At 52.9% G+C, this 25,106-nt stretch overlaps 2 protein-coding genes across 19 annotated transcripts in view; one reads left to right on the top strand and one right to left on the bottom strand.

The window, feature by feature from the left end:
• CCR8 (C-C motif chemokine receptor 8) overlaps positions 1–25,106 on the bottom strand; it is a 140,866-nt gene that overhangs the window by 108,480 nt on the left and 7,280 nt on the right. For 13 of the 15 annotated variants that reach the window (XM_065933046.1, XM_065933058.1, XM_065933047.1 and 10 more), the window contains exons 1-2: positions 22,019–22,140; positions 20,426–20,560 (exon numbers count right to left, since the gene is read on the bottom strand). The gene's annotated coding sequence lies outside the window, so the exon portion shown is untranslated. Of the gene's footprint in view, positions 1–20,425; positions 20,561–22,018; positions 22,141–23,718; positions 23,847–25,106 lie in introns of those variants that run through there. The other 2 variants (XM_065933056.1, XM_065933054.1) reach the window with 1 other exon arrangement.
• XIRP1 (xin actin binding repeat containing 1) lies at positions 5,754–14,868 on the top strand. Of its 4 annotated transcripts, XM_065933043.1 has the most exons (3): positions 5,754–5,882; positions 8,753–12,080; positions 12,466–12,602. In XM_065933043.1, exons 2-3 carry the CDS (start codon positions 8,757–8,759, stop codon positions 12,472–12,474), a joined length of 3,333 nt encoding a protein of 1,110 aa, XP_065789115.1. In that variant the 5' UTR covers positions 5,754–5,882; positions 8,753–8,756; the 3' UTR covers positions 12,475–12,602. The 4 variants fall into 4 exon arrangements, with proteins under 4 accessions (XP_065789115.1, XP_065789113.1, XP_065789114.1 ...); XM_065933041.1 differs by having other exon boundaries at positions 8,753–14,868; XM_065933042.1 differs by having other exon boundaries at positions 5,765–5,882; positions 8,756–14,868.

Genomic DNA, 25,106 nt, shown 5'->3' with positions numbered 1-25,106 from the left:
TAGAGCTGGGAAGTGGTAGAGCTGGGCTTCCAAAGGAGGTGTGAAACCAGCTCCTTTCGCTCCAAAGCATCAGGCTCTGCTGAAAGTCCCCACGTGTAAAAGGGAGGAACGAAAGACTATGCGCTCTTCCTGCTCTGATTTTTCCCTCACCAGGATTTCTTGATTCAGAGATGCTGGGAGGCTCTCTGGCGGTGACCTGGGGGCACTGAACTCAGATGCCTAGGATCCCCTAGCCAGCCGCTTGGTAGAGAATGTTTGGGCCAAGCTCTGGGCTGACAGGGCGATGCTACAAGTAAACAGATACGGTCTCCAGCCCTCTCTCCCTCATCTGCTCCACTTTCCATTCTCTATTAGTTTTCTGTGGCCATGTAGCAAAATATAACAAACTGTGGCTTAAACAATACCCATTTGTCAGCCTACAGTTCTGTAGGTCAGAAGTCTGCCACAGTAGGGCTGGCCTCTCTGCTCAGGGAACCCTAAGGCTGAAACTAGTCTCCATCTGGCAACTAAATCAAACTTCTGTTTCAGGCTCATGTGGGTTGGTGACAGAATCAAAATTAAAAACTTCTGCTGTGTGACAGACAATGTCAAGAGGGTCAGAAGACAAGCCACAGTCTGGGAGAAAACATTTGCAAAAGGCATAACAGATATAGACTGTTTGCATGAAAACATGCAAAGAACTCTTAAAACTCAACAGTAAGAAAACAAACAACCCCATTTTAAAAGCTAGTCAAAGACCTTGACAGCCATCTCATCAAAGAAGATACACAGATGGCAAATAAGCATATGAAATGGTGATCCACATCATATATCTTCAGGAAAATGCAAATTAAAACAACAAGATATTGCTGCATGCCTCCTAAAATGGCCAAAATCCAGAACACTGACAACACCAAATGTTGGCGAGGATGCAGAGCAACATCTCATTCATTGCTGGTGGGAAGGCAAAGCTGGTACAGCCACTTTGGAAGACAGTTTGGCTGCATCTTAAAAAACTAAACATACTCTTACCATTCCATTCACCAAGTACACTCCTTGGTAGTTACCCAGAGGAGCTAAAAACTTATATCTATACAAAAACCTACACATAGATGTTTATTGCAACTGTATTCATAACTGCGAAAACTTCAAAGCAACCAAGACATCCTTCAGTACACGAATCAATAAAACTGTGGTACCTCCAGACAATGAATTATTATTCAACTCTGAAAACAAATGAGTTATCAAGCCCTGAAAAGTCACGGAAGAACCTTAAGTGCATTTTACTACGTGAAAGAAGACAACTCAAAAAGGTTATGTACTATATGAGTCTAACTATATGCCATTTTTAAAAAGGCAAAACTATGGAAACAGTAAGATGATCAATGGTTGCCAGTAGTTAGAGAGGAGGGAGGGATGAATAGGAAGAGCAAGCATAGAGGACTTTTAGGACAGTGAGATAGCACTGTATGATTCCATAATGATGGATGCACGTCATTATATATTTATCCAAGCCCACAGAATGTACAATACCGAGAATGAACCCTAACATAAATTTGAACTTTGAGTGACAATGATGTGTCAATGCAGGTTCATCGACTGTAACAAATGTACCATCTGGAGGGGGATCTTGATAGCGGAGGAGGCTGTGCATTTATCTAGAGGCAGAGGTTATATCAGAACTCTACTTTCTGCTCAATTTCAATCCAAACCTAAAAAAAAGTTTCAAAAAAAAAAGTCTATTTAAAAGAAAAAAATACACACTGGATTTTGAATACTCTATTCAAAATAAAGAATGAAAAGTATCTCATTAACAATTTTATTGATATATGTACATATAATATTTTAGAAATTTGAGTGAAATAAAATATATTTTTAAAATTAATGTCACTTTTTGCCTTTCACAAAGTGGCTCCCAGAAAATTTAAAGTGTCCTGTGGGGCTTGCACTGTTTTTCTGCTGGATGTATACGTATATATAACTGTTCTTGTGTTCAGTCGTGTCTGACTCTGTGGCCCCATGGACTGTAGCCCTCCAGGCTCCTCTGTCCATGGGATTTCCCAGGCAAGAACACTGGAGTTGCCGTTTCCTCCTCCAGGGGACCTTCCCAACCCGGGGATGAACCAGTGTGTCTGGCATCTCCTACATCGGCAGGAGGATTCTCTACCCCTAGCGCCACCTGGGAAACCCTTCCACTGGACAGTATACTGGTCTAAATCTTCAAAACAGCCCTGCGACACAGGTGATTATCTCACCGGTGGGAGAAGTTAATGCAGCAGATGTTGTCAGCGCCCCTGGATCCCTCACGTCTCCCTGGGGTCACCAGCAGCTTCAGTGGGCAGTCCCCGTACAGGATCACAGGGTCCTAAGCTCAATCACTTGGATCTCTCTGCCTTCAGGGGAGACAGGAAATCTGGGGGAGCCAGTGCTTCCGGGGCCAATCCTCATCCAGGGGGGTGAGGAAGGGTGGATAAATTCCCCAGCCCCCTTACCCCGCCCGGGTAAGACGTGTTCTACACCAGCTCCCAGAAGTCTCCAGTGGGATCCAGCCCCAGCTGTCCACAGAAATCTGCTTTCCTTCTCCTCACTTCTTTACCCCTCATCCCCTTCCTCCCCTCCCAGTGAAACCACTTGTACCCAAATGCTCTTCTTGGACTCTGCTCTTGGAAGATCCCAAACTAACACAGTAGAATACAGAAAGCAGGAAAACTCTCAGAGGTCATATAAATAGGAAGAGACAGGCTGGTGACTTGATCCCAGCAGTCTGACACCAGGGCCCACATGACCCTCACGACACGGCCGCCAGACTCCTATGGCAGGAGGTGGACACTCTCCCCTCAAATCTGCCCACCTTTGAGCTGCCCCCCGAAAGGAGCAGAAAGGCCCTTCTGCAGGTTCAGAGGGTCTTGTCAAGAGGCTGAGCTGAACTGTCCTGCAGCCCTGGAACACACACCCCCTGGCCTGCCCAGAGCTGGCCCTTGACACCCGTGTCTGCTTCTCAGCTGGAGGGAGGCCAGGACTGCCAGCCAGGGCTCTGAGGGACACTTGCCTTTAGACCAGAGCATACACTGGGATCTGGGACCAGGGAAAGTTGCCGGTGGTGGGGATCCAGGGGAGAACGTAGTGAGCTCACTCATTGAGTTTACATGTGCTGGGCACTGTACCAGATGTGGTGTAACAAACGTATGTTCCTCACAGCAACCTTTTGAGGTATACACTATTACTATGTGCATTTTATAGATGAGGAAACTGACGAACAGACAGGATGAGTAACTTGCCAACATCACACAGCTAGCAAGTGTCACAGACAGGATTCAAACTCAGGTAGGCAGCCTGGCTCTGAACCATTCCTGCGTCCTGCCTCTCCTGAAACATCGGGTGAGTCTACTGCCAGCTGCTCACTCTGAGCTCTGTCAGAGTACTCGTTTTCCTGGGAGACAGGCACGGGCTTCTGACTAATCCCCAACTTCAGCAGACCCCCACTGCAGAGGGATGAACTGACAGAGGAATGTGCCCTCAAGACTGCGGAGAACTCCAGAAGCGGGGTGGGGGGTGGGTGGGTGCAGGCTGTAATTGCTGAAACACAACACCTTCCCTCTCCATTCCCTCCCAGCCCTTCTGCCTTCGGACAGGTCAATTAACCAGCACAGCTATTCGACCTCAGGCTAGCGATTTACTCCCAGCCTCCTTCCCAAAATGATTTGAGGGGGCTTTAAAAAGATAACTGCCCAGCATCTCCACCACCAGAAATACTCTGATAAACACTGCCTGACCACTGCCTTAATGACCTTATCACTGACACCTTGATGATGTGATTTTGTTAGATCATTACACGGAGGGTGACCTGCTCAGCCTGTTTTTCTTCGAACTTTCCCAGTTTTAAAACTGAAAGCCCCTTGTTCTGGGAAACCCCTCAGAGACAGACAACTGGGACAATTGTTTACCCCCAGGACACAGGATGCCCCACAGAGTCTACCTGCTAAAAGACTAAACATTTAGCTCAGAGCATCTTTGGAGCCAAGGCAAAGGAGGAAACACCATCCTCGATGAGATTTTCAGTGTCTATGACAGTGCTATCAGAGACCTTTCCACAACGACAGAAACACTTTGTACTATGCTCCACGGAGCACTTAAAATGTGGCTAAAGGGATGCAGGAATACAATTTTTCATTTTGTTTCATTTTAACCTTATTTAAATAGTCTCATGTGGTTAGTGGCAGTTGTATTGGACAGTACAGTTGTATGAGATAAAAACAAACCAGGCCTGAGAAATTTCTACCGTGAGTTTATCATAGTTGCAGGGAGTGCAAAAGTGGATTCCACCAGGGACGTTCCTTTTCTTACGTACGTAATAACCTGTACATAGGCCCCTGTGTAACACAGGCCATGTGCTAAGCACTCTCACAAAACCGTCTCACATGTGAATTCACTCAAGTCTCAAAAGCACTCCAGGGGGCAGGCACTAAGGCACCTCCTCCCTCGGCCCAAGAGGGTGGGCATCTTCCTGCCCTTCCCGGGGAGAGACAGGATCCAAGAAACAGGCGCTGGGGCAGGGAAGGGCAAAAAAGCCGGAGTCAGAGAGGAGGCGAGGGAGGAGGGCTCGCCGATGCCCCTCTTCTCACCCCAGGCCAAGGCCGCCTGCCTGACACTGACTCAATGGAAACAGTGAGCAGTGCCTGGCATCACCTCCTGGCACCAGAGGGCACCCAGGATGTCGGAAGGAAGACCCTGTTCTGCCAGGTAGCAGAACACAACTTCCACGTGGAACCCGGGCAAAATGCCTCCATCGTTTGTGCTCTGCGTGGTCCCCCGATGCCCCTCACCACACTGCCCTTCCTGGCCTAAATGCCAGGACCTCTGGAGCCTACTAAGCCCCTTGGGCTCTGGGCAGCCAAGGAGGGGCAGTCATGACCCCCCCACACAAACGTACACACACGCTCCTTCTGTGACTGGCAGCGGATGACTCCGGGTCAGAAATAACCCCAGAGTCAGCTCCCCGCGTGCTGCCCCTCCCCTCCCCTCCGTTCCCAGAAAGCCTGGGCCCTGAGTCAGAGGCGAGAGCCTGACAGTAAACAACGACCCAGATACTCTGCTGTGAACACCACAGACCCAGGCTGTGGAATCCTCTGACAAACCATGGACCCGTGAAGAACTGGGGCCTGGAGTCACCGATGTCTTTCCCCCAAATCCAGCTGTGTGCACTCAGGGCTGTTTATACCTGTGCGGAGGGACGTGGGGAGGGATGGAAGAGACGGGGGAAATGTCTAGCGCAGGAGTGGGGAGAAGAAGGGCCTTACTCTCAGGGGTCTCGGGCTGGGAACTGAGGAGCAAGGGCCTAGGCCTGCCCTCGGGGGGCCTCCAGTCTCCTGGCAAGGGGGACATAGCACACGTCAAGCATGGTCAGAGGCTGGGGTAGGGACGTGGGAGCTCACAGGATGGGGGCCGAGGTGACCAGGTGTCAGATGCTCCTCCTTATTCATTCCCTCAGAATAGTCTGGGATGTCTGCACCCCACACCACAGCTGAGTCACTGACCCCAATCCTCAGAGGAGACCTGGGTGAATGAAGCTCTCCCCCGCTCACTCCTCTTCCCCTCCCTAGCAGAAAGGACATGTAACTCATGCCCGAGATGGAGAATCACTTCCACTGCCCTAAAAATAACCGAACCACTTCATACTCTGACCTTAGCCTCCCCCCACCGCCCCCACCTTGGCCCACCCCCTAACCAGACAGATAAAGGCAGCTGCTGAGGCTGGCAGGGGACACAGACCCCAAGCCAGGGCGGCGAGAAGGCGTCCGACGGAGCCAGCAGAGCCAGGGCAGCCCCAACAAGAGCAACGGGACAGAGCCGGAGGCCACACCTGCCGAAGACCCCGAACCCCGTCAGCCAAGTAGTACCCGCAGGTGGGTAACCCGCTCCTTTCTCTCCACAGCAACGGGGCTGGTTTTCCAGGCCGGGACCCCCTCTGGCCCCTCTCAGGGCAGCGTGTTAGGGGAAGCTCTGAGTGAGGGGTGGGAGCTGGGGTCACACATCTGCAGCAGGTGAGTGGAGGGGCCTGATATAAAGATTCCACAAGGACGTTGCCAGAGTTATCGTGACCCCCACGGTAGCGCTCAGAGTGGCTGCCATAGGCCTGAGGCCTACAGAGCGCCAGGTTCCAGCCAGTCTGGTGTAATCCAGAAAGGCTTGCTGGAGGAAGTGGTCTGGAGTTGTGATTTTTAAAATCAGGTATGGAGCTCCTCAGGCTTCAGGGTTTCCTCCCAAGGAGCCCCAGCTAGGCCCAGTGTCTGGACAGAAGAGGCAGGGGAGGACATGGGGGCGGGAGTGGGGTGAGCGGGCCTGACTCTAGGCTGCCAGGACAAGCCCCGTGCCCAGCTGCTGTGGGTAGAAATCTTGGCATAGCTGGCCCAGAAATGTCTCCCCAAGGCTGGCCTGAGCCCAGCACCCCACATGGCCTAGGGCCCGGGTGTGATGTGGGCCATCAACTTGCCCAGTAGTAAAGCCCTTAAGGAAGATCTGGGGGGTGAAGTTGAGGTGACCAGGTCTGAGTCTGCCCAAGTATAGAGATGTGTGAAGGGGTCTGGGCCAAGAAAGAGCAGACTTGGAGGCAAAAGTGGGGGTCACCCGGAGAGGCTGGCCCAGTCCTGGGAGGCCAAGTTCAGGGATACCCCTAGGGTTCAGGCCTTACCCTAAGTCTGGTACCAGTTCTGAATTCTGCCTTCACCCCGCCCAGCTCCCATCCTTGAGAACGAGATGGGAAGGCCTTGCTACCGCCTGGTGGAGCCGCCTGGGTCAGCTCCTTCCCCTCCTGGGGCCAGTTTCCCCTTCTGAACAAGGAGGGGATTGGGCTCAGTGACCTCGGAGGGTCCTCAGGTCTGCCCCCTCTGGACTCTGATTCTGATCATACGTGACCGTAGCAGGGATTCTGGAGATTCCTAAGGGTGGTGGTGGAGCTGGGGTGGAGCTGGTGGCCTGTACACGCCATCTGCTCAGGCCACACTGGTGACAAGATAGGGAGGATGTGGGGACCGTCAAGGTTTGCCTTTGGCGGGCGGGGGGGGCAATTCTTCATGAGCACTCAGAGGCTAAAGGCAGCACCCAGAGCATGTGATGAGCCTTGGGCTGTCGACTTTAGAGGTCACACTCCTTGGATGTCTTCAGAGGACAGGCCGGGGTGTGGGTGGGGCAAGCAGGACTTGGTTTCCCCCTTCTGAGATAGTCGAGAGAAGGAAGTCCTTCCCCCACCCCCAGGTCCCTATGCCCAGAAGATGGTTCTAGCACTGGTCATCCTGCAGGCCAGAGAAGGAGCTGAGGGGGGTCAGGCTCCCAGGGTCCCACTGGCTGAGCCTGACCTCTATCCACCCCCCTGCCCAGGGCTGCTGTGTGGAGGCCAGGACCTCAGCTATATTTAGCACTGAGTGTGGAGCAGAGCTGTGGGTCAGGGGCAGTGAGGGGGGGACGTGCTTCTCATTCTTTCCCTACTGGCCTCTGGGGACTGTTAGTACACCTGTCACAAGACAGATAAGACACCGAGGACAGAGACCAGAGGAGGGCTTGAGCGGTGGGCCAGGGGCATGGGGAGCAGTGCCTCGATGGAAGCTGATGGGCAGGAAGAGGGAGGAAGGAGTGCACAGGAGGTCCGTGCTGCACACAGCTGGGGACGGAGGTCCGTGAGCAAGGGGTGAGGCTCTCGCTGCAGGAAGGCCCTCAGTCTCACTGCCTCCCCTCCTGGGGTGTCTGCTGGGAAACAGAGGGCCACGACAGCCACTGAGAAAGCGTCACACTTCCTACCTGAAGTGTTTAAAACCCCCCTCCAGCACTGCTTGAGCCTCATTCGCCGAGATCTAACTCTGGACCTGTTTTCTTCACCTTTAATCAAGAGTGGTTGGGCCAGAAGATCCTAGAGGTCCCCCTAGCTCAGAAAACCCCTAGCTAGGATTTAGAATTGGGTTCTGCTTAACCACGAGACAACTGGTGAACACTCGCTCAGCCTTACTGCTTCTGCTGCAAGAGCTGCCGGCCCCTGCTTTGCCTCCCTGGCCTGAGAAAGGAGAGCCGAGAGCGAAGAGGCTGGACAGCCCCCCCCAGTGAAAGGGACAAGTGCGCCCTCTGGTGTTAAGAAAGGAAACATGACTGATAACTATTGCTCTCCATGATAACTATGGCTCCTCTGTCCATGGGGATTCTCCAGGCAAGAATACTAGAGTGGGCTGCCAAGCCCTTCTCCAGGGGATCTTCCCGACCCAGGGATCAAAGCTAGGTCTCCCACACTGCAGGCAGATTCTTTACTGTCTGAGCCACCAGGAAAGTCCAGTCACCAGTTTAGGGACCTGCTTCTCCCTGGCCGGGATCCCTTAAATCAGAATATCCCTAGGCCACTCACCTGGGAATCTACCAGGGAAACACTGATTTTGGCAAAAGCAGGCAAGGATGGGACAGGACAGGAACAGTTTTCCCACTGCGGGGTTGGGCACCCCTTAACTGGAAGACAGAGTTTCAAAGCCTGCAGGGCTCTGCTGGCTCCCTGACAACCCAGGTGATTCTGGGGGAGCAGGGACCCACCTGATGGATGGCTCCATATGCCTTAAATTCAAGATTTGTCACACAGAAACCACGCAGGTGGCAGGGTGAGACCCCGGTGAGGTCTGGAAAGCAGGAGGGGTGATCTCTAAGAACATGCCACCTAGGGCTACTCTGACATTTCTCCCAGCAACCAGCCCCCATCCCACCTAAATTCCCCAACCCCATCCTCACCTCTGCCCCCTCTCTTCAGAAGGATGGCCGATGCCCAGACGCAGGTGGCCCCCACCCCAACCATCCCGATGGCAGCTACAGAGGACCTGCCCCTCCCTCCACCACCTTCCCTGGAGGATCTGCCACCGCCGCCACCCAAGGAGTCCTTCTCCAAGTTCCACCAGCAGCGGCAAGCCAGCGAGCTCCGCCGCCTCTACAAGCACATCCACCCCGAGCTCCGCAAGAATCTGGCCGAGGCCGTGGCCGAAGACTTGGCAGAGGTCCTGGGTTCCGAGGAGCCCACCGAGGGTGACGTCCAGTGCATGCGCTGGATCTTTGACAACTGGCGGCTAGATGCCATTGGGGACCGTGAGAAGCCACCTGCCAAGGAGTCCGTGCCCAGTGGGAACGTCCAGGCCACCTCCCGCAAGTTTGAGGAGGGCTCCTTTGCTAACAGCATAAACCAGGAGCCGGCTGGACCTCAGCCATCCGGAGGGGACGTGCGTGCGGCCCGCCAGCTGTTTGAGACGAAGCCGCTGGATGAACTGACGGTTCGTGCTGAAGCACCAGAGGCTACAGTGAGGGAGCCTGCAGCCAGCGGAGACGTCCAGGGTACCAGGATGCTCTTTGAGACGCGGCCACTGGACCGCCTTGGCTCCCGCCCCTCCACCCAGGAGCAGAGCCCCTTGGAGCTGCGCTCAGAGATCCAGGAGCTGAAGGGCGATGTGAAGAAGACAGTGAAACTGTTCCAAACAGAGCCGCTGTGTGCCATCCAGGACTCAGAGGGCGCCATCCATGAGGTCAAGGCCGCCTACCGGGAGGAGATCCAAAGCAACGCAGTGAGGTCTGGCCGTTGGCTCTTCGAGACCAAGCCTCTGGACGCCATCAACCGGGACCCCAGCCAGGTGCGGGTGATCCGGGGGATCTCCCTGGAGGAGACGGCCCGGCCCGATGTCAGTGCAACTCGCTGGATCTTTGAGACACAGCCCCTGGATGCCATCCGGGAGATTGTAGTGGATGAGAAGGACTTCCAGCCATCCCCGGACCTTATCCCTCCTGGCCCGGACGTTCAGCAGCAGCGGCGTCTGTTTGAGACCCGAGCATTAGACACTCTCAAGGGAGACGAGGAGGCCGGAGCAGAGGCCCCACCCAAAGAGGCAGTGGTCCCCGGTGATGTCCGCTCCACCCTGTGGCTATTTGAGACGAAGCCCCTGGACACCCTCCGAGACAACGTCCAAGTGGGTCACCTGCAGCGGGTGGGTCCCCAGGAGGGCGAGAGGTTCACAAATGAGTGTCTATCCAATGATGACCCCAGAGGTCAGGGTGCCCCCGAGAGGGATGGAGTGAAGGGAGATGTGAAGACCTTCAAGAACCTTTTTGAGACCCTTCCCCTGGACAGTATCGGGCAGGGGGAAGCTTTGGCCCCTGGGAGCATACACAGAGCAGAAGGAACCGAGTCTGCTGGGCAGTCCCAGGACACAGGGTCCCCAGTGTACGCCATGCAGGATGGCAAAGGTCACCTCCACGCCCTGACCTCCGTCAGCAGAGAACAGGTAGTTGGAGGTGACGTGCAGGGTTACAAGTGGATGTTTGAGACACAGCCCCTAGACCAACTAGGCCGAAGCCCCAGTACCGTCGATGTGGTGCAGGGCATCACCCGGCAGGAAGTGGTGGCCGGAGACGTGGGCACTGCTCGGTGGCTCTTTGAGACACAGCCCCTGGAGGTAATCCACCAACGGGAGCAGCAGGAACGACAGGAAGAAGAAGGAAAGCCTCAGGGAGGCCCTCAGCCCGAAGCACCCCACAAAGGTGACGTGCAGACCATCCGCTGGTTGTTCGAGACATGCCCAATGAGTGAACTGGCCGAGAGGCAGGGGTCAGAGGTCACAGACCCCACAAGCAAGGCACAGTCATGCACCTGGATGTTCGCACCCCAATCCCCGGACTGGCCAGAAGGCTCCAAGGAGCAGCACCTTGAGGTCAGCCAGGTCCATGCTGGGGAAAGACAGACGGAGAGACACGTCTTTGAGACTGAGCCTCTGCAGGCCTCAGGCCACCCCTGCGGAAGGGGGCCTGTGCGGTACTGCAGCAGAGTGGACATCCCTTCAGGGCAGGTGTCTCGTCAGAAGGAGGTTTTCCAGGCTCTGGAGGCAGGCAAGAGAGAAGACCAGGGACCCAAGGCAATCCCTGAGCCCGTCCCAGCCGGCTCAGTGCACAAGTTCACCTGGCTCTTTGAGAACTGCCCCATGGGCTCCCTGGCTGCTGAGAGCATCCGAGGGGGCACCCTCCATGAAGAGCAGGCCGTGGGTCCCTCGGGCAATGGGGTGCGGGAGAGGCAAGAGACTGCAGCTGAGGGGACCCTGCGGACGCTGCACGCCACGCCTGGCATCCTGCACCATGGAGGCATCCTCATGGAGGCCCGAGGGCCAGGGGAGCTCTGCCTCGCCAGGTATGTGCTCCCAGGCCCAGGGCAAGGCGGCCCCCACATTCGAAAGGAGGAGCTGGTGTCTGGGGAGCTTCCCAGGATTGTCCGCCAAGTGCTGCGCCGGGCAGACGTGGACCAGCAGGGGCTGCTGGTGCAGGAGGACCCCGCGGGCCAGCTTCACCTCAAGCAGCTGAAGCTGCCAGCAGCAGGCAGCAGTGGGAGCATTGAGGACATGGACCCTGAGTTCCAGCAGTTGTTGGCTTGTGGCCTCGGGACCTCGGCGGGGAGGACGGGGCTGGTGATGCAGGAGACAGAGCAGGGCCTGGTGGCACTGACCGCCTACTCCCTGCAACCCTGGCTAGCCAGTAGGGCCCCCGAAAGGAGCAGTGTGCAGCTGCTGGCCAGCTGCATAAACAAAGGAGACCTGAGTGGCCTGCATAGTCTGCGGTGGGAGCCGCCGGCTGACTCAAGTCCAGTGCCGACCAGCGAGGGGGCCCAGAAGCTGCCTGCAGCTGTCATCCACATTCCCCCACTGGACCCTAACGTGGGGATGGGGCATCTGAGAGGGCCAGGGGCCACCCCCTGCGCCCCACAGGTCACTGGAAAGGCAGTATCTCTGGCTGGGGAAGAAAAGCAGGAAAGCAGGTGCACTGGGCAGAGAGGGACGGCAGCTTTAGGAAAGTCAGAGGGAGCCATGACTACGCCCCCAGGACCTAGGTTCCCAGACCTCCAGATCACCATGCAGAGTCGGAGGACGGCAACAGCGGAAGCCCAAAGCCTGCAGCAGCAAGCTCAGAGCAAGCACAAGCCAGGTCCCAACCCTGGGGCCGCCTCTATGCCCACCCAGAATGGGCTTCCGCAAACACCGGCCACAGGGACTGCCCAGAGCAACAGCAGGCCTCTGGCGGGAGGCAACCCCAGGATCCCAGCAGCCCCCGGAAAGGTCAGTGGGGAACAGAAAGCACTGCCTGGAGGGCTGCCTGGGGGGTGGGTGACTATTCAGGATGGCATCTACACTGCTCGCCCCGTCAGGACCTTTGACCTACCCAGGGGTGTCCGGCCATCTGAGCAAGGACCCCTTCCACTCCTGGAAGGACCGGGTCAGAGTCTCGGGCCCGGGCAAGAGGAGCCAGGGGGCCACACACAGAAGCCCTGGGGGCCTCCAGAGAAGGTGACGGCAGGACTCGGCCCAGGGGGCCTCCAAGTTGCAGAGACCACCCTGGAGGTTGCCCCTTTAGCCCACCACACTCAGGCCTCCGGGCCTCGGGCGGCAGGTGCCAATCTGCACTCCCGTAATGCCTCTGTTCCTCCTCCTCCTCCTCTCCCAGCTGCTGTGACGGGACCGGACTTCCCAGCCCAACCCAGGCATGATGAGAATTCCATCCGGCAGGCCTCCAAGCCCACGCAGGACCCCCTTCACTCCCACAGCAGCCCTGCTGGCCAGAAAAGCCCTGGGGAGTCACAGACAAAGACCCTGAAACCGGAGCCTCCCACACACCTGAAAAAGAAGCCCCAGTTGCCCCCCAAACCTGCACACCTAAGCCAGCTCCCCCTTCCTCGCTGGCTGTCCAAGTCCTCAGCCCTGGCTCACAGCGCTGCTGAGGAGGCGGGGCCAGGAAAATACAAACAAGGCGAGACTGCTACAGCCAACCACGACCCTCGGCCAAACAAGGTCTCCACCGCCACAGGCCAGGGCCGAGTACCTCTGCCCCAGGGCCCCGCTGGACAGAGCCAGCCCAGCCCCCAGCATGGCCCCAGCACCGTGGTCCCCGGGCCCACCAAGAGCCAGGCTACGGGCAGCAACCACCACAGCCCTGACCCCCTCGGGCTCTCAGCTCTCAGCAGCCACCCCATCTCACTGCAGCAGGGCCCTAGCCTTCCAGGAGAGAAGTGCACAGATGCTTCCCAGCAAGGAGCCCCTGAGAGCTCTGAGATTCTGCAGGGAGGCCAGCAAGAGCTCCAGGGCCTCCTGAGCCAGGTGCAAGCTCTGGAGAAGGAGGCCGAAAGCACTGTGGACGTGCGGGCACTGCGGAGGCTCTTTGAAGCTGTGCCCCAGCTGCCAGGAGCCCCTCCTGCACCCGCTACCCCCCGCAAGCCTGAGGCCTCGGTGGAGCAGGCCTTTGGGGAGCTGACGAGGGTTAGCACGGAAGTGGCCCGGCTGAAGGAACAGACCCTGGCCAGGCTGTTGGACATCGAGGAGGCCGTGCACAAGGCGCTCAGTTCCATGTCTAGCCTCCAGCCTGGGAGTAACACCAGAGGCCATTCTCAGGGACCCCCAAGGGAACACAGTGCCCATGAGGTCAGTGTCACAGACAGCGGGAGAGTCAGGCCCAACTGCTCAGGCCAGGAGGTCCAAAGTCAAACTCTAGTCAAGAGCCAAACTGAGGTTACGAGCCATCCTGAGGTCCAGAGTCAAACCAAGGTCAGAAATCACTCAGAGGCCAGAAGCCAAGCAGCCCTGGCCACCCCTCCCACCAGGAGGCTGGAGACCTTGAGAGAAGACTCGCGCCTCCCCCAAGGGTTACCTCTCAGCAGAGAGTCACTCTCCTCCCCAACCGTCATCTCCATGGAGTCGGCCACGAGGAAGTTTCCGGAGGCGGCCAGCCCCAGGGGCAACCCCGAGATCTCTGTGAAGAGGGTACATTTCACCCAGGATGAATGCCAGACTCAGCCCCACCAGAAAAATATCTGGCATGAGGCTGGAGAGAAAGAGGCCCCCCAGCTCTCTGGACCACCCCTGCCTGGCCCTGCTGCGGCCAGCGCCCGGCCCACCAGGCAGAAGACTGCTCTGGAGCTGCAGACAGCGCCGGGTGCCTCCCAGCACTACGGAGCCACAGGAACAGTGGCTGAGAGGGTGGACTGGAGCGGGACCACAGCACTCACATCCCCCACCACGGTCACTGAGCCCGCCGAGCCACCCAGGGGCCCAGGCCCCCACCTCGGGTGCCACACTTCCCCCTTGATGAGACAGTTTCTGCACAGCCCGGCTGGGCTCAGCATGGGCCTGGCAGAGGCTGAGATGCTGCATGTGCCCTGTGGCCACCCCACACCAGCTGCGCAGTGAGCCCCTCCGTCTGCCACCAAGTCTTCCACCCATTCCCAGGGACCCGGGACAGAGGTGGGTGCTCACCTCCTGCACGCACGAGGAAAGAACCAAAAAGAAAGGGCATGTTCTGAGATTCACGGAAAGTTTCCCCTTCATCAGTACCATCCATGGGCCAGGTTCTCGCAAAAGGCAGCAGGGGATGGTAGGGAAGAAGCCCTCCGGAGTAGCCCAAGCCCAGCAACAGAACGGGGGCTTGTGGCTGCTTGTGGAGGATATAATGTGTACAAAAGCACACACTTCTCACACAGGCCTGGCCTGCACACCAACACGAGTGAGTCTGCATGCCACTGCCTGTGATAGAGCCCCCTGAACGACCTTCCACTTTTTCAGCCTTTATTTCTTTTAATACGAGACAAATGTTCTCAGTCTTCTGCTCTTTAAATCCTACAAAGGACAGGGCCAGCCGGATTGGTCTCTGTTACATGTTGACTAGGGCCCCAGAAGGGCCCTGTCATCAGCGTCTCCCTCATTCAGCGGGTCATCCTGGCAGCACAGAGTTCACACAGACAAAGTCTACGATCACCAATGTCCCTAGAAGCCAAAGATTCTCCCCACCCCCACGGCCTCTCACTTTGTACCCCAAAGAGGAAGCATACAGTCTAATAAACCAAAGTTCTATTCCCTCCTCTCTGCGTCTGTCTGTACACAGAGTCTGGGTTCTCACTCTAGGGGAAAAGCGGCCGCATCTCTAGCTGCCCTGTGTTCCTGCAAACAGCAGTGTTGGAAGGCTCTGAATAGCCAGCCCCTTCTTCTGCCATCTCGGCTGGGAACCAGAGAGGCCATCCCCCTCTCTCCTTACTCCCCACGCCCCTACACATACACACACTGCTGGCCCCACACCTCTGGCTTCCCCACCTAGAGGTTCTTGGACATCACCCTGGAGTGGAATCTGCTGAGAGTGGAAGAACGGCCCAGTCAGGCCCAGGAAGAAGGGAGGGCCACAAGCCAGGAGAATTCCAATGGCCAAGACAGCTAGGCCGCTTCCTCCAGGTCAGACCAGGTACAATGTGCAGAGCTTCCTGGGAAGGGGAGGGCACAGATCCCAGCCTGGAAAGCCAGGATGATTTGGTAAAGGACCTTTTCCAGACTTTCAAAAAGCACTGAGCACTTGCTGCATGCCAGACCGGTTCTGGGCAGCATGGACCCAGAGGTAAGGTCTAATGGGATCATTAGACTCTATCACACTCAAGGAACTTACTCTCTAGAATGAGAAGGCTATGAATGAATAGTAACTATCAGATGAGGAATAAGGGTGATACACCTGACTAGGCCACTCTCCCACTCTGGGGTAGGAATTAGAAAACATGTCATGTGACAGTGACAGGTAGAGAATGTGGCCAAGGCAGATCTCCCCAAGGGGGGAAGAAGAGTTTTCAATTGAGATCTTAGTAACAAAAAGCCAATTACCGGGCAATGGGCAGGGGTGGGGAGTGCCAGTTAAGCAGATGAGCACACACAACCCAGAGGTGGGAGTGAGTATAATTTCTGCATTTCCTAAATACCCTTCAGTATGTTGTTGTTCAGTTGTGTCCAACTCTTTGTGACCCCATGGATTGCAGCACGCCAGGTTTTCCTGCCCTTCACTATCTCCCAGAGTTTGTTCAAATTTATGTCCACTGAGTCAGTGATGCTTTCTAACCATCTCATCCTCTGTCGCCCCCTTCTCCTCCTGCCTTCACTTTTTCCCAGGATCAGGGTCTTTTCCAGTGAGTCAGCTCTTTGCATCAGGTGGCCAAAATATTGGAGTTTCAGCTTCAGCATCAGTCCTTCCAATGAATATTCAGGGTAGATTTCCTCTAGAATTGACTGGTTTGATCTCCTTGCTATCCAAGGGACTCCCAAGAGTCTTCTCCACACCACAGTTCAAAAGCATCAATTTTTCGGCACTCAGCCTTCTTTATGGTCCAACTCTCACATCTGTACATGACTACTAGAAAAACCTTAGCTTTGACTATACAGATCTTGATAGGCAAAGTGATATTCCTGCTTTTTAATACACTGTCCAGGTTTGTCATAGCTTTTCTTTCAAGAGGGAAGTGGTTTTTAATTTTGTGCCTGCAGTCACAGTCTATAGCGATTTTGGAGCCCAAGAAAATAAAATCTGTCACTGCTTCCACTTTTCCCTCTTCTATTTACCATGAAGCTATGGGACCAGATCGGAGAAGGCAATGGCAACCCACTCCAGTACTCTTGCCTGGAAAATCCCATGGACGGAGGAGCCTGGTGGGCTGCAGTCCATGGGGTTGTGAAGAGTCGGACACGACTTAGTGATTTCACTTTCACTTTTCACTCTCATGTATTGGAGAAGGAAATGGCAACCCACTCCAGTGTTCTCGCCTGGAGAATCCCAGGGACGGCGAAGCCTGGTGGGCTGCCGTCTATGGGGTCACACAGAGTTGGACACGACTGAGGCGACTTAGCAGCAGCAGTAGCAGCATGGGACCAGATACCACGATCTTAGTTTTTTGAATATTGAGTTTACCCTTCTGAATAGAAAGAGGCTTTATCAACAATTGTCCACCCCTACACACACACACACACACACACACACACACACACACACACCCACCCACCCTACCACCAACAAGGTTAGATAGGAACTTGTCCACAGTTTGCTTTTATTGAACAGGTGGGCTCCCATCTTACCACCAGCCCAGGGCTCAGTTCTCCACACCCCTCCCAGATTCATCACTGCCTGCTCCACTGACAGGTGTTCCCCTGAGGCAGCAGAGCTCTGAGCTGGAAGCAGCCTGCCCCCTGGAAGACTGGTGTATGTGAGCAATTAAGATAACAAATCTACCTACCTGGGCTGGCCACACATCTTACTGTTACCCCCTCACCATGTGTTCCCCTCCACTGCCCTCTGTTGGTCTCACTTGATTACAGGGCCCAGCAGCTAAAGGCATGCCTGTTCTCGGTATTCTCATTCCTTAAGTGGGGACGATTATAGTGCCTACTATTGTGAAGATTAAGTGAATTAATATGCAAAAAGTGCTTGGAGATAGGCCCAGCGTCTGGAACTCAAGAAAGTTCACTAAACAGACATTTCTCCCAAGAAGACATACAGATGGCTAACAAACACATGAAAAGATGCTCAACATCACTCATTATCACAGAAATGCAAATCAAAACCTCAGTGAGGTACCATTACACGCCAGTCAGAATGGCTGCTATCCAAAAGTCTACAAGCAATAAATGCTGGAGAGGGTGTGGAGAAAAGGGAACCCTCTTACACTGCTGGTGGGAATGCAAACTAGTACAGCCACTATGGAGAACAATGTGGAGATTCCTTAAAAAACTGGAAATAGAACTGCCATATGACCCAGCAATCCCACTCCTGGGCATACACACTGAGGAAACCAGATCTGAAAGAGACACGTGCACCCCAATGTTCATCGCAGCACTGTTTATAATAGCCAGGACATGGAAGCAACCTAGATGCCCATCAGCAGACGAATGGCTAAGAAAGCTGTGGAACATATACACAACAGAATATTACTCAGCCATTAAAAAGAACTCATTAAAAAAAAAAAAAGAATTCATTTGAATCAGTTCTAATGAGGTGGATGAAACTGGAGCCCATTATACAGAGTGAAGTAAGCCAGAAAGAAAAACACCAATACAGTATAGTAACCCATATATATGGAATTTAGAAAGATGGTAACGATAACCCTATATGAAAGACAGAAAAAGAGACACAGATGTATAGAACAGACTTTTGGACTCTATGGGAGAAGGCGAGGGTGGGATGATCTGAGAGAACAGCATCAAAACATGTATATTATCAAGTGTGAAACAGATCGCCAGTCCAGGTTGGATGCATGAGACAAGTGCTCAGGGGCTGGTGCACCGGGATGACCCAGAGGGATGGGATGGGGAGGGAGGTGGGAGTGGGGTTCAGGATGGGGAACACATGTAAATCCATGGCTGATTCATGTCAATGTATGACAAAAACCACGACAATATTGTAAAGTAATTAGCCTCCAACTAATAAAAATAATTGGGGAAAAAAAATAAAAAGAATAGCTTCTTGGTAAAAAAAAAAAAAAGAAAGAAAAGAAAGTTCACTTTTCATATTATAATTAGTTTTAATCTATCTCTTTTTCTCACCTCCAGGTGGAGTCCCTGTCTTGTTCATCTCAGTATCCTTACTGCTTATCACAAGTGCCTAGAAGGCACTGCACAAATGTCGAATAAATGCACCCATGTGTGAAATGAAATGATTGAGTGAATTCACTGATTCATCCAACTAACATTTATTGAGCACCTACTTCATGCCAAATTCCTTCCAGGGAATACAGATGAACATGGCAGAATTTATCCCTGACCTCATGGTACTTAGAGAGGGAAGACATATTACAAACAGAGAAGGTAATTTTAGAAGGGAGCAAAGGAAATAAAACAAGTAGCCCACAAGAAGGTCCGCAGTTACTTTAGCTTGGGTGGTTGGGGACGGCATCTCTGAGGAAGTGACCTGAATGACAAGAGGAGCCAGTCCTAACAGCTAAAGGGGGCGGCCTACGGGGGAGACCGGAGAGGTTGGTGGGTGGGTGGTGAGCACACCGGTGGCAGCGCGCACCAAGAAAAGCAGCAGCTACTCGTTGAGGCCTCGCCCAGGGGCCTGCACACCTCCCGTCCCACCTGCCGCGGAGCCCAAAGCACCGCCTCCCTTCCTGCCCTAGAGACCCCGCCCCGTGCCTGGAGGGGGCGTGTTCCCATCTGCTGTCTCCAAGGTGACGATGACATCACCCGGGCCGCTGGGTTCGGAACGTTTTGGGCGGCTGTAGCCTTTGCTGGGAAACACCCGGCAGGCAGGCGCGCAGCCAGGGGCAGGCTCCGCGCGGCAGACGCCGGACGCCAGTAAGCGCCGTCCTGGCCGGCCCCAGCTCAGAGCCTCCCTCCCAGATTCCAGAAGGATGCGGGTTCCGGTCCTCACCCACGTTGCGGCCCCTCCCGGGACCTTCCTGCCGGCCGGGCGCCTCCTCCCTTCTCATTACTCTGTTACTGCCTCTGTTCCGAGTTTACCCAACAGTCCTCATCTTCACCGCTATCATCCTGTCTCAGGCCACTACCCATCCCCCCTTTACTGGACCACTGCCATAGCCTCCCAAGTGGTCTTCCCTTTGCCCTGTCTTTACAGACTGTCATCCACCTGGCACCTAAATTATCAAGAATTTACCAGACCAAGTCACTCCTGTATAATACCCTATGCAAGCTTTCAGCTCGCTCAGTCTGAAATCTAACTCTTCTCAGCGGCCTCTAAGACCAGAATGACTTGCCTCTCAAGCTTCCTCTCCAACTTCTTTGCCCCACTCTCCTCCTCACCCACATCTCCCTAGTTACACTGGCCTTCCTGGTTTTCACAGAACACACCAAGCTAATTCCTGCCTCAGGACTTTTGCACCTGCTGTATCCTCTGCCCAGAAGTCTCTTCTCCCAGATCTTTAGTGGTTGGGCTCTTTCTCACTCACATTCCAGTTCAAATGTCTCTCCAAAAAGACCTTTCTTGATCTATACCTCCCTTGCCTCCCCCACTTATCCCTCCCCCTCTCCCCATCTATAGAGGCCTTCCTCCAAGTTAACATGCTGAGTTATTTTTGTTTTCCTGAGGACCTATTACAATATAAAATTATCTTTGTTCACATATTTGCTTGTTTAATGTCAGTGTTCTGGATAATATTCCTGCATAGCAAACCACCCCAAGTTTAGTGGTCTAAAAAACCATTTTATGATGCTCATGAAGTCTGTGGGTCAGCAATTTGGATAGAACACATTGGACATGGCTTGTCTCTCTGCTATGATGTGTGGGGCCTCAACATTAGCCTCCGTCTAAGGCTGGGGGTAATTTGACAGTTAGGGTCTGAAAACTCTCTCACTCAAATGCCTGGCAATGGAGGCTGAATATTGGCTGGGACCTCAGCTGGGATGTCAGACAAACCACATATGCATGGCCTCTCCATGTGGCCTGGGCCTCCTCAAAGTATGCCATTCTCAGAGCGGCTGGATTTCCTGCAATTTATTTCAAGTTTCCGAAGGCATGTGTCCCAACTAACAAGGTAGAAGTTGCATCACCTTTTATGATCTGGCCACAGAAGTCACACAAAGTCACTTGGGCTGCATTCTGTTGGTTACAAATGAGTCACAAATCTGCTAGACTGAATAGAAGGGCTATTAGACAGTACCTTTTGATGAGGAAGAGGTAACAGTCTATGTGATCATCTTTGGAAAGTGCCATCTCCACAGCCAAGTCTTCCTCCACTGGAATATCATCTCCACGCTAACCATTTCTTCTTTGCTTCTTTTTGTATCTCCAGCATCTAGAATGGTACAAAAGCACATAGTAGGAGCTCAATCCATGGTTTCTGGTGAATAAATGAAGGCTTGTCTTTCACTGAGTCATTCAAGCCCAGTTCTTCTCCCTTAAAGTATAGTTCCTGTCTCGGCCCTTGATTTTGGCCTGGCCTGCTCTGGAGGAAGCCCAGTGTTTGCATTGGAAGGTGGGAGTCAAGCATAGTTTTTGGTTTGTTTTTTGTTTTCTGGCAGGGAGTGGAGGGTGGGGGAGAAAGGGCAGTTATTGGGGACTGAGAAACATGTAGCCAAATGAGATTCTGGAACAGTGATCTACTGTAGGGGTGTTGAAAACCCAGTCTGTTTTTTCTCATTCTGAACTCTGGAAATGCCCAGGTGAGGACTGTGGTTTTGTCTTCTGGCCCACGGGGAGCAGGAAAACAGCCCAATGGGAATGGAGCTTTGGAGAAGTGCCTTGGGCAGGAGAGAGGGGGATGGAATAGCCAGTAGGAACCACTGCAGAGATCTGGGCAAGAGGTGGCCCTGAAGCCCCCTAAACATCTATTAAGGTAGGCAAACTCTCCCTGCTTTGTGACTGGTGAAGGACCTTTCATTTGATCTTTCCAAAGTCCTGGAACCAGTACAGTTTCTCCTCTTGCTTTTTCCTTTCGAGGAGGGATGACCCAGAGAAGTCAGCCCAGACTTCTCCAAGTCCCAGGCCCCTCACATCAATCTGTGGCTTCCATCTCAACTGTGGCTCAGGAGAAGTTTGGATGTCATTAAGGCAACAGCCAGCCCACCTCCAGTCCTACCCCCGGTCAACCCTCCAGTCAGGCCCAGCAGTGGCTCCTCACCACCTCCACCATAAAATCCACTCCTCAGGTCATTCAAGGCCCTTCTTGTGCATCTGCCACCTGTGTTTATAGCCTCTTTCATTCCCCCAAGAGAATCAGAACTCCCATGTCCTTTAATGTTCTATCCAGACTTTGTCATGCTGTCCGGCCTTTGTCCAGGGGCAGCTTACCCACTGGGCACAGCAGGCATGGATGGAGCCTCAGGCCCACAATACTTGAGGGGTCCATGAACATATTCTAACTTCTTTCAAAATCAGAAGGAAAAAAACAACTTTGAAGCAAAAGAAAACAGTTTAATATATAACATAGTATCTTCATCTTTAACCACCACAGTTGTAAAATATATTCTTAAAAAAAATTTCTTTTTTTTTGGAAGAAGCTGCCCCCTCATTTCGCCTTCCTGCCATTTCTGGATAGCTTTGTATTGAAGACTCAGCTCTGAGGCAACCCCTTCAAGGAAACAAAAGCCATGGAGGTTGTCCTTCTCTGACCTCTCAACCTTGTGCAGTTTTGTAGCTTGGAAAACACCATTGTAAACTTTCGATTTGTTGCGTTTCCCGTGCCCCGCCCCCACTGGTACCTGCCCGTCAGTGACACACAAGTTTTTCCCCCAAGAAGTTACCCGCTCCGCACCTGTGGCAGAGCTGCCAAGTAAGACGCTGACCTAACTTCGGAAGAAAACTGGCAGAGGCTCAGCTTGGGGCCCCGGGTCCCAAACTTGTAGTGACAGGCGCCGGGATCCACATCCCGTGGGAGGCGCGCGCGACCATCTGACGGGGCGGGGGAGGCGTGGGGAGGGAGAGAGGCAGGGGGCGGGGCCTCAGGTCTCGCCGGCGGCAGCTCGGCGGCCAGCCCCACCCACCCCCGGCCGGAAGGAGGAAGAGGCCTCTGCGCGGCTCCCTCCCTGCTTCCCCAGGAGCTCCGGCGTCCCTCCCCGGACGCGCCCCCCCCTCCTCCCCCGTTAGTTTTCTAACGAAAAAGTGCTGCTGAGAATTCCCAGAAGGTCCCGGATGTGAAGTCACCGGCGTGAGGTCACCGAGCCTGGTTCCAGGAATCTGAATATTGTGGGGGAGGAAGGAAAGCGCCGAAAACAGAGGAGCCAGGGGAGTGAGTGGAGCCGTGGGTGTTGTCGGCGGGGCCGCCTGGCTCCGCTGAGTCCCGCGCTTGTCTCCAGCTGGGTCTTCTGACCCCAGGAGATGTTCCAAGGAAAGAGATGCTTCACTTCTCCCATAGTAAAGAAATGCCAACTGAAACCAGTATACTGAGCCAAAAAAAATCCACTATTGGTGGGGGGAGGGGTGGAAGGATGGGAGAGAAGTGGAGAACAACCTGGCAATAGGATCAGAATTTTCAATGAAAATGTCCTTCGACCTAACAGTTAGCTCTGTCACCTATTGACTTACCTTGGAAATCGTACAGTATCACTTCTTCCAGTTTGCTCATGACAGGTCATTAAAACTGGCCCATATTAGAGGCAAGAGGTATTACATTCCTTCTTGTAATAAGTGTGAAAGAATTTGCAGTCATGTTTTTAAACCATCAGATGTTACTATTGTGGCCCTTAGTATACTTGTGTTTTCCAGTAAGTAAATCATCTCACGTCATATCTATCAACTCCACGTGCGAGGGCAGAGATTCACTGGATTCATTAAGATCCCGCCCCCTCCGCTCCTGAATGAACCTAGGGCCCTGGTTCACTGCAGATCTCCGTAGATGGTACAGAAATGAATTTCCTCTTGCAGGAGCTGGCCCTGGACATTGTGCTCCAGTTCCATCGGATGGCATCCCTGTTGGCCCTACAGAAATCACCATGAACACGTGAGAATTGTGTGAGGGGGATATGAGTGGGGCATGGCAGGGTCTGCTACACAGGCAAGCAACTTTGTTCCCATACATTTCATAAATGTGAGGTCAGTGATCATTTCCACAGAAATCTCATTATCTTTATAATCATCATCATGGTCTTGTAGGAGCATCTGTACCACTAGAAGTGAGTTGGTCAGTTCAGCTCAGTTCATAGTAAAGAGAATGCCGTTGACTCTAGTTCAACTTGATTAAAAGATTTTCCACACCTTTTACACGTGATTGTTTTCATGTGTTATATTTCCATTTTATTGTTACTATTATATGATAGTATATCACCAAATCATAAAAATGAATCAGTAGTTTAAAGGAGGTTCACTAAAGCATAAAAATAGTATTGAAAATAGCAACAAAAATACTGCAGTATAAATTATGACCACATATACCAGGGTAAATGAGTGTGTAGGATGGGATAATTTTATACAAACAGAAAAAAAGAAAAAGTGTGACTCAGATATGGTAACGAATACCTGAAAATGGAATTTTGTTAGTTGGTAATCATCTCCTTTAGTCCCAGAGGCATCATCTCTTGTGAAACTTTGTCAAACAGTGGCAAGGAGGCCCACTGAGACTTTTTGCATACTCTTCACATCAGATCCTGTAAGCCAGATAGAAAACCAATCAAGTCTTTCCGTAATATGGGTAAATGTCCAGTGTAGTCAGGATACATTTTGTCACTAAAGACAGAGAAAAGATCAAACCCAGAGAGGCATCATTAAAGTTGTCTACCTTACAGTGAAAATGAACACAATTCAAGCCATGACTTGTAAACTGAGTCGTAGGCTACTGAGTAAAAGCAGAGCAAGCTCCTGGCAAAATTACTTGATCAAACAACATTTTTGGATGTCACATAAAATCAATGGCACATAGTGTGAAAGAGCAATGGCTGTCCGGAGTGAGTGCTAGCAGACAATGGGCTTTATTGTTGAATGCAAACCACTTGTGGCAAGCTTTGTTCATTGTTGATCCAGAAATTTATTCCATCCCTTCTTTCCTAATAACAGATTCCTGATTTTGATCCATGCACCAAGGTCTCCAGTCTCAGGCAATTAATTACAAGTGGTCTAAATCAACCATGACCAGCCCATTTTCCACTCTCCCAATCTCCCTTGCTGTTACATGAGATCCGGTTCTAGTCAATGAAATATGATGACAAGTCTACTGAGGGTATTTCTATAAAAAGTTTTGGTTTTGTTTTTTCAGAAAATGGATATACATGCTGGTATCCCCCACCTCCCCCTTTCTTCCTAACTTAACCATGGTCATGATGCTTGGGCAGCCGTCTTGCAAATATGAAGCAACCAGCTTAAGGTAAAAGCTGAGAGAATTCTAGAGACACCAGTACTGACATTATGTCAGTGGCTACCACCTTCCAACCTTCCCATTACAGTACACAAGTAAATGGTAGTGGATTATTGATCATTGAAAGCATTCCTATTGGGTGCACTACTAATGTGTCAGGCTGGCCACATATCTTCCAAAAACACAGGAGGGAAATGTACCTGCTGACTTTTTGTTCTATTTCTCACTGAATTCCTTTGCAAGATTAAATGACTAAGCTTCTGGCTTCCAGTTGGGTTCAGCCACAGTGAGGCCCAGCAGAGAAAGGAGAGGGAAGAGAAAGAGATCAAGGCATTTAGTCCTTTGGTTTCCTGCCTGTGTCTCTCTGTGGGTTGGATGTATCCTCTAGTGGAGGGCCACTGGTCTTCCCACGGCAACCAGCCTACCCAGTTCTCTCCCTTATAGTAACCCCTGGAGCCCACCTTCAGGCCTATTGATAGTAACAGCTCTGCTGCTGCTCATCCAGGTTACTGCACCATCCCTTGGGGTGCTCCTACACCCACATGCTTGTAAATAG

The sequence above is a fragment of the Muntiacus reevesi genome, chromosome 4 (assembly GCF_963930625.1).
Source record: "Muntiacus reevesi chromosome 4, mMunRee1.1, whole genome shotgun sequence".
NCBI classification, from domain to species: domain Eukaryota; kingdom Metazoa; phylum Chordata; class Mammalia; order Artiodactyla; family Cervidae; genus Muntiacus; species Muntiacus reevesi.
This window is presented reverse-complemented; position numbering and strand designations above follow the sequence as displayed.

Coding starts and splice junctions, on each gene's coding strand:
- XIRP1 (XM_065933041.1), top strand. CDS start 8,757: ATGGCCGATGCCCAGACGCAGGTGGCCCCCACCCCAACCATCCCGATG.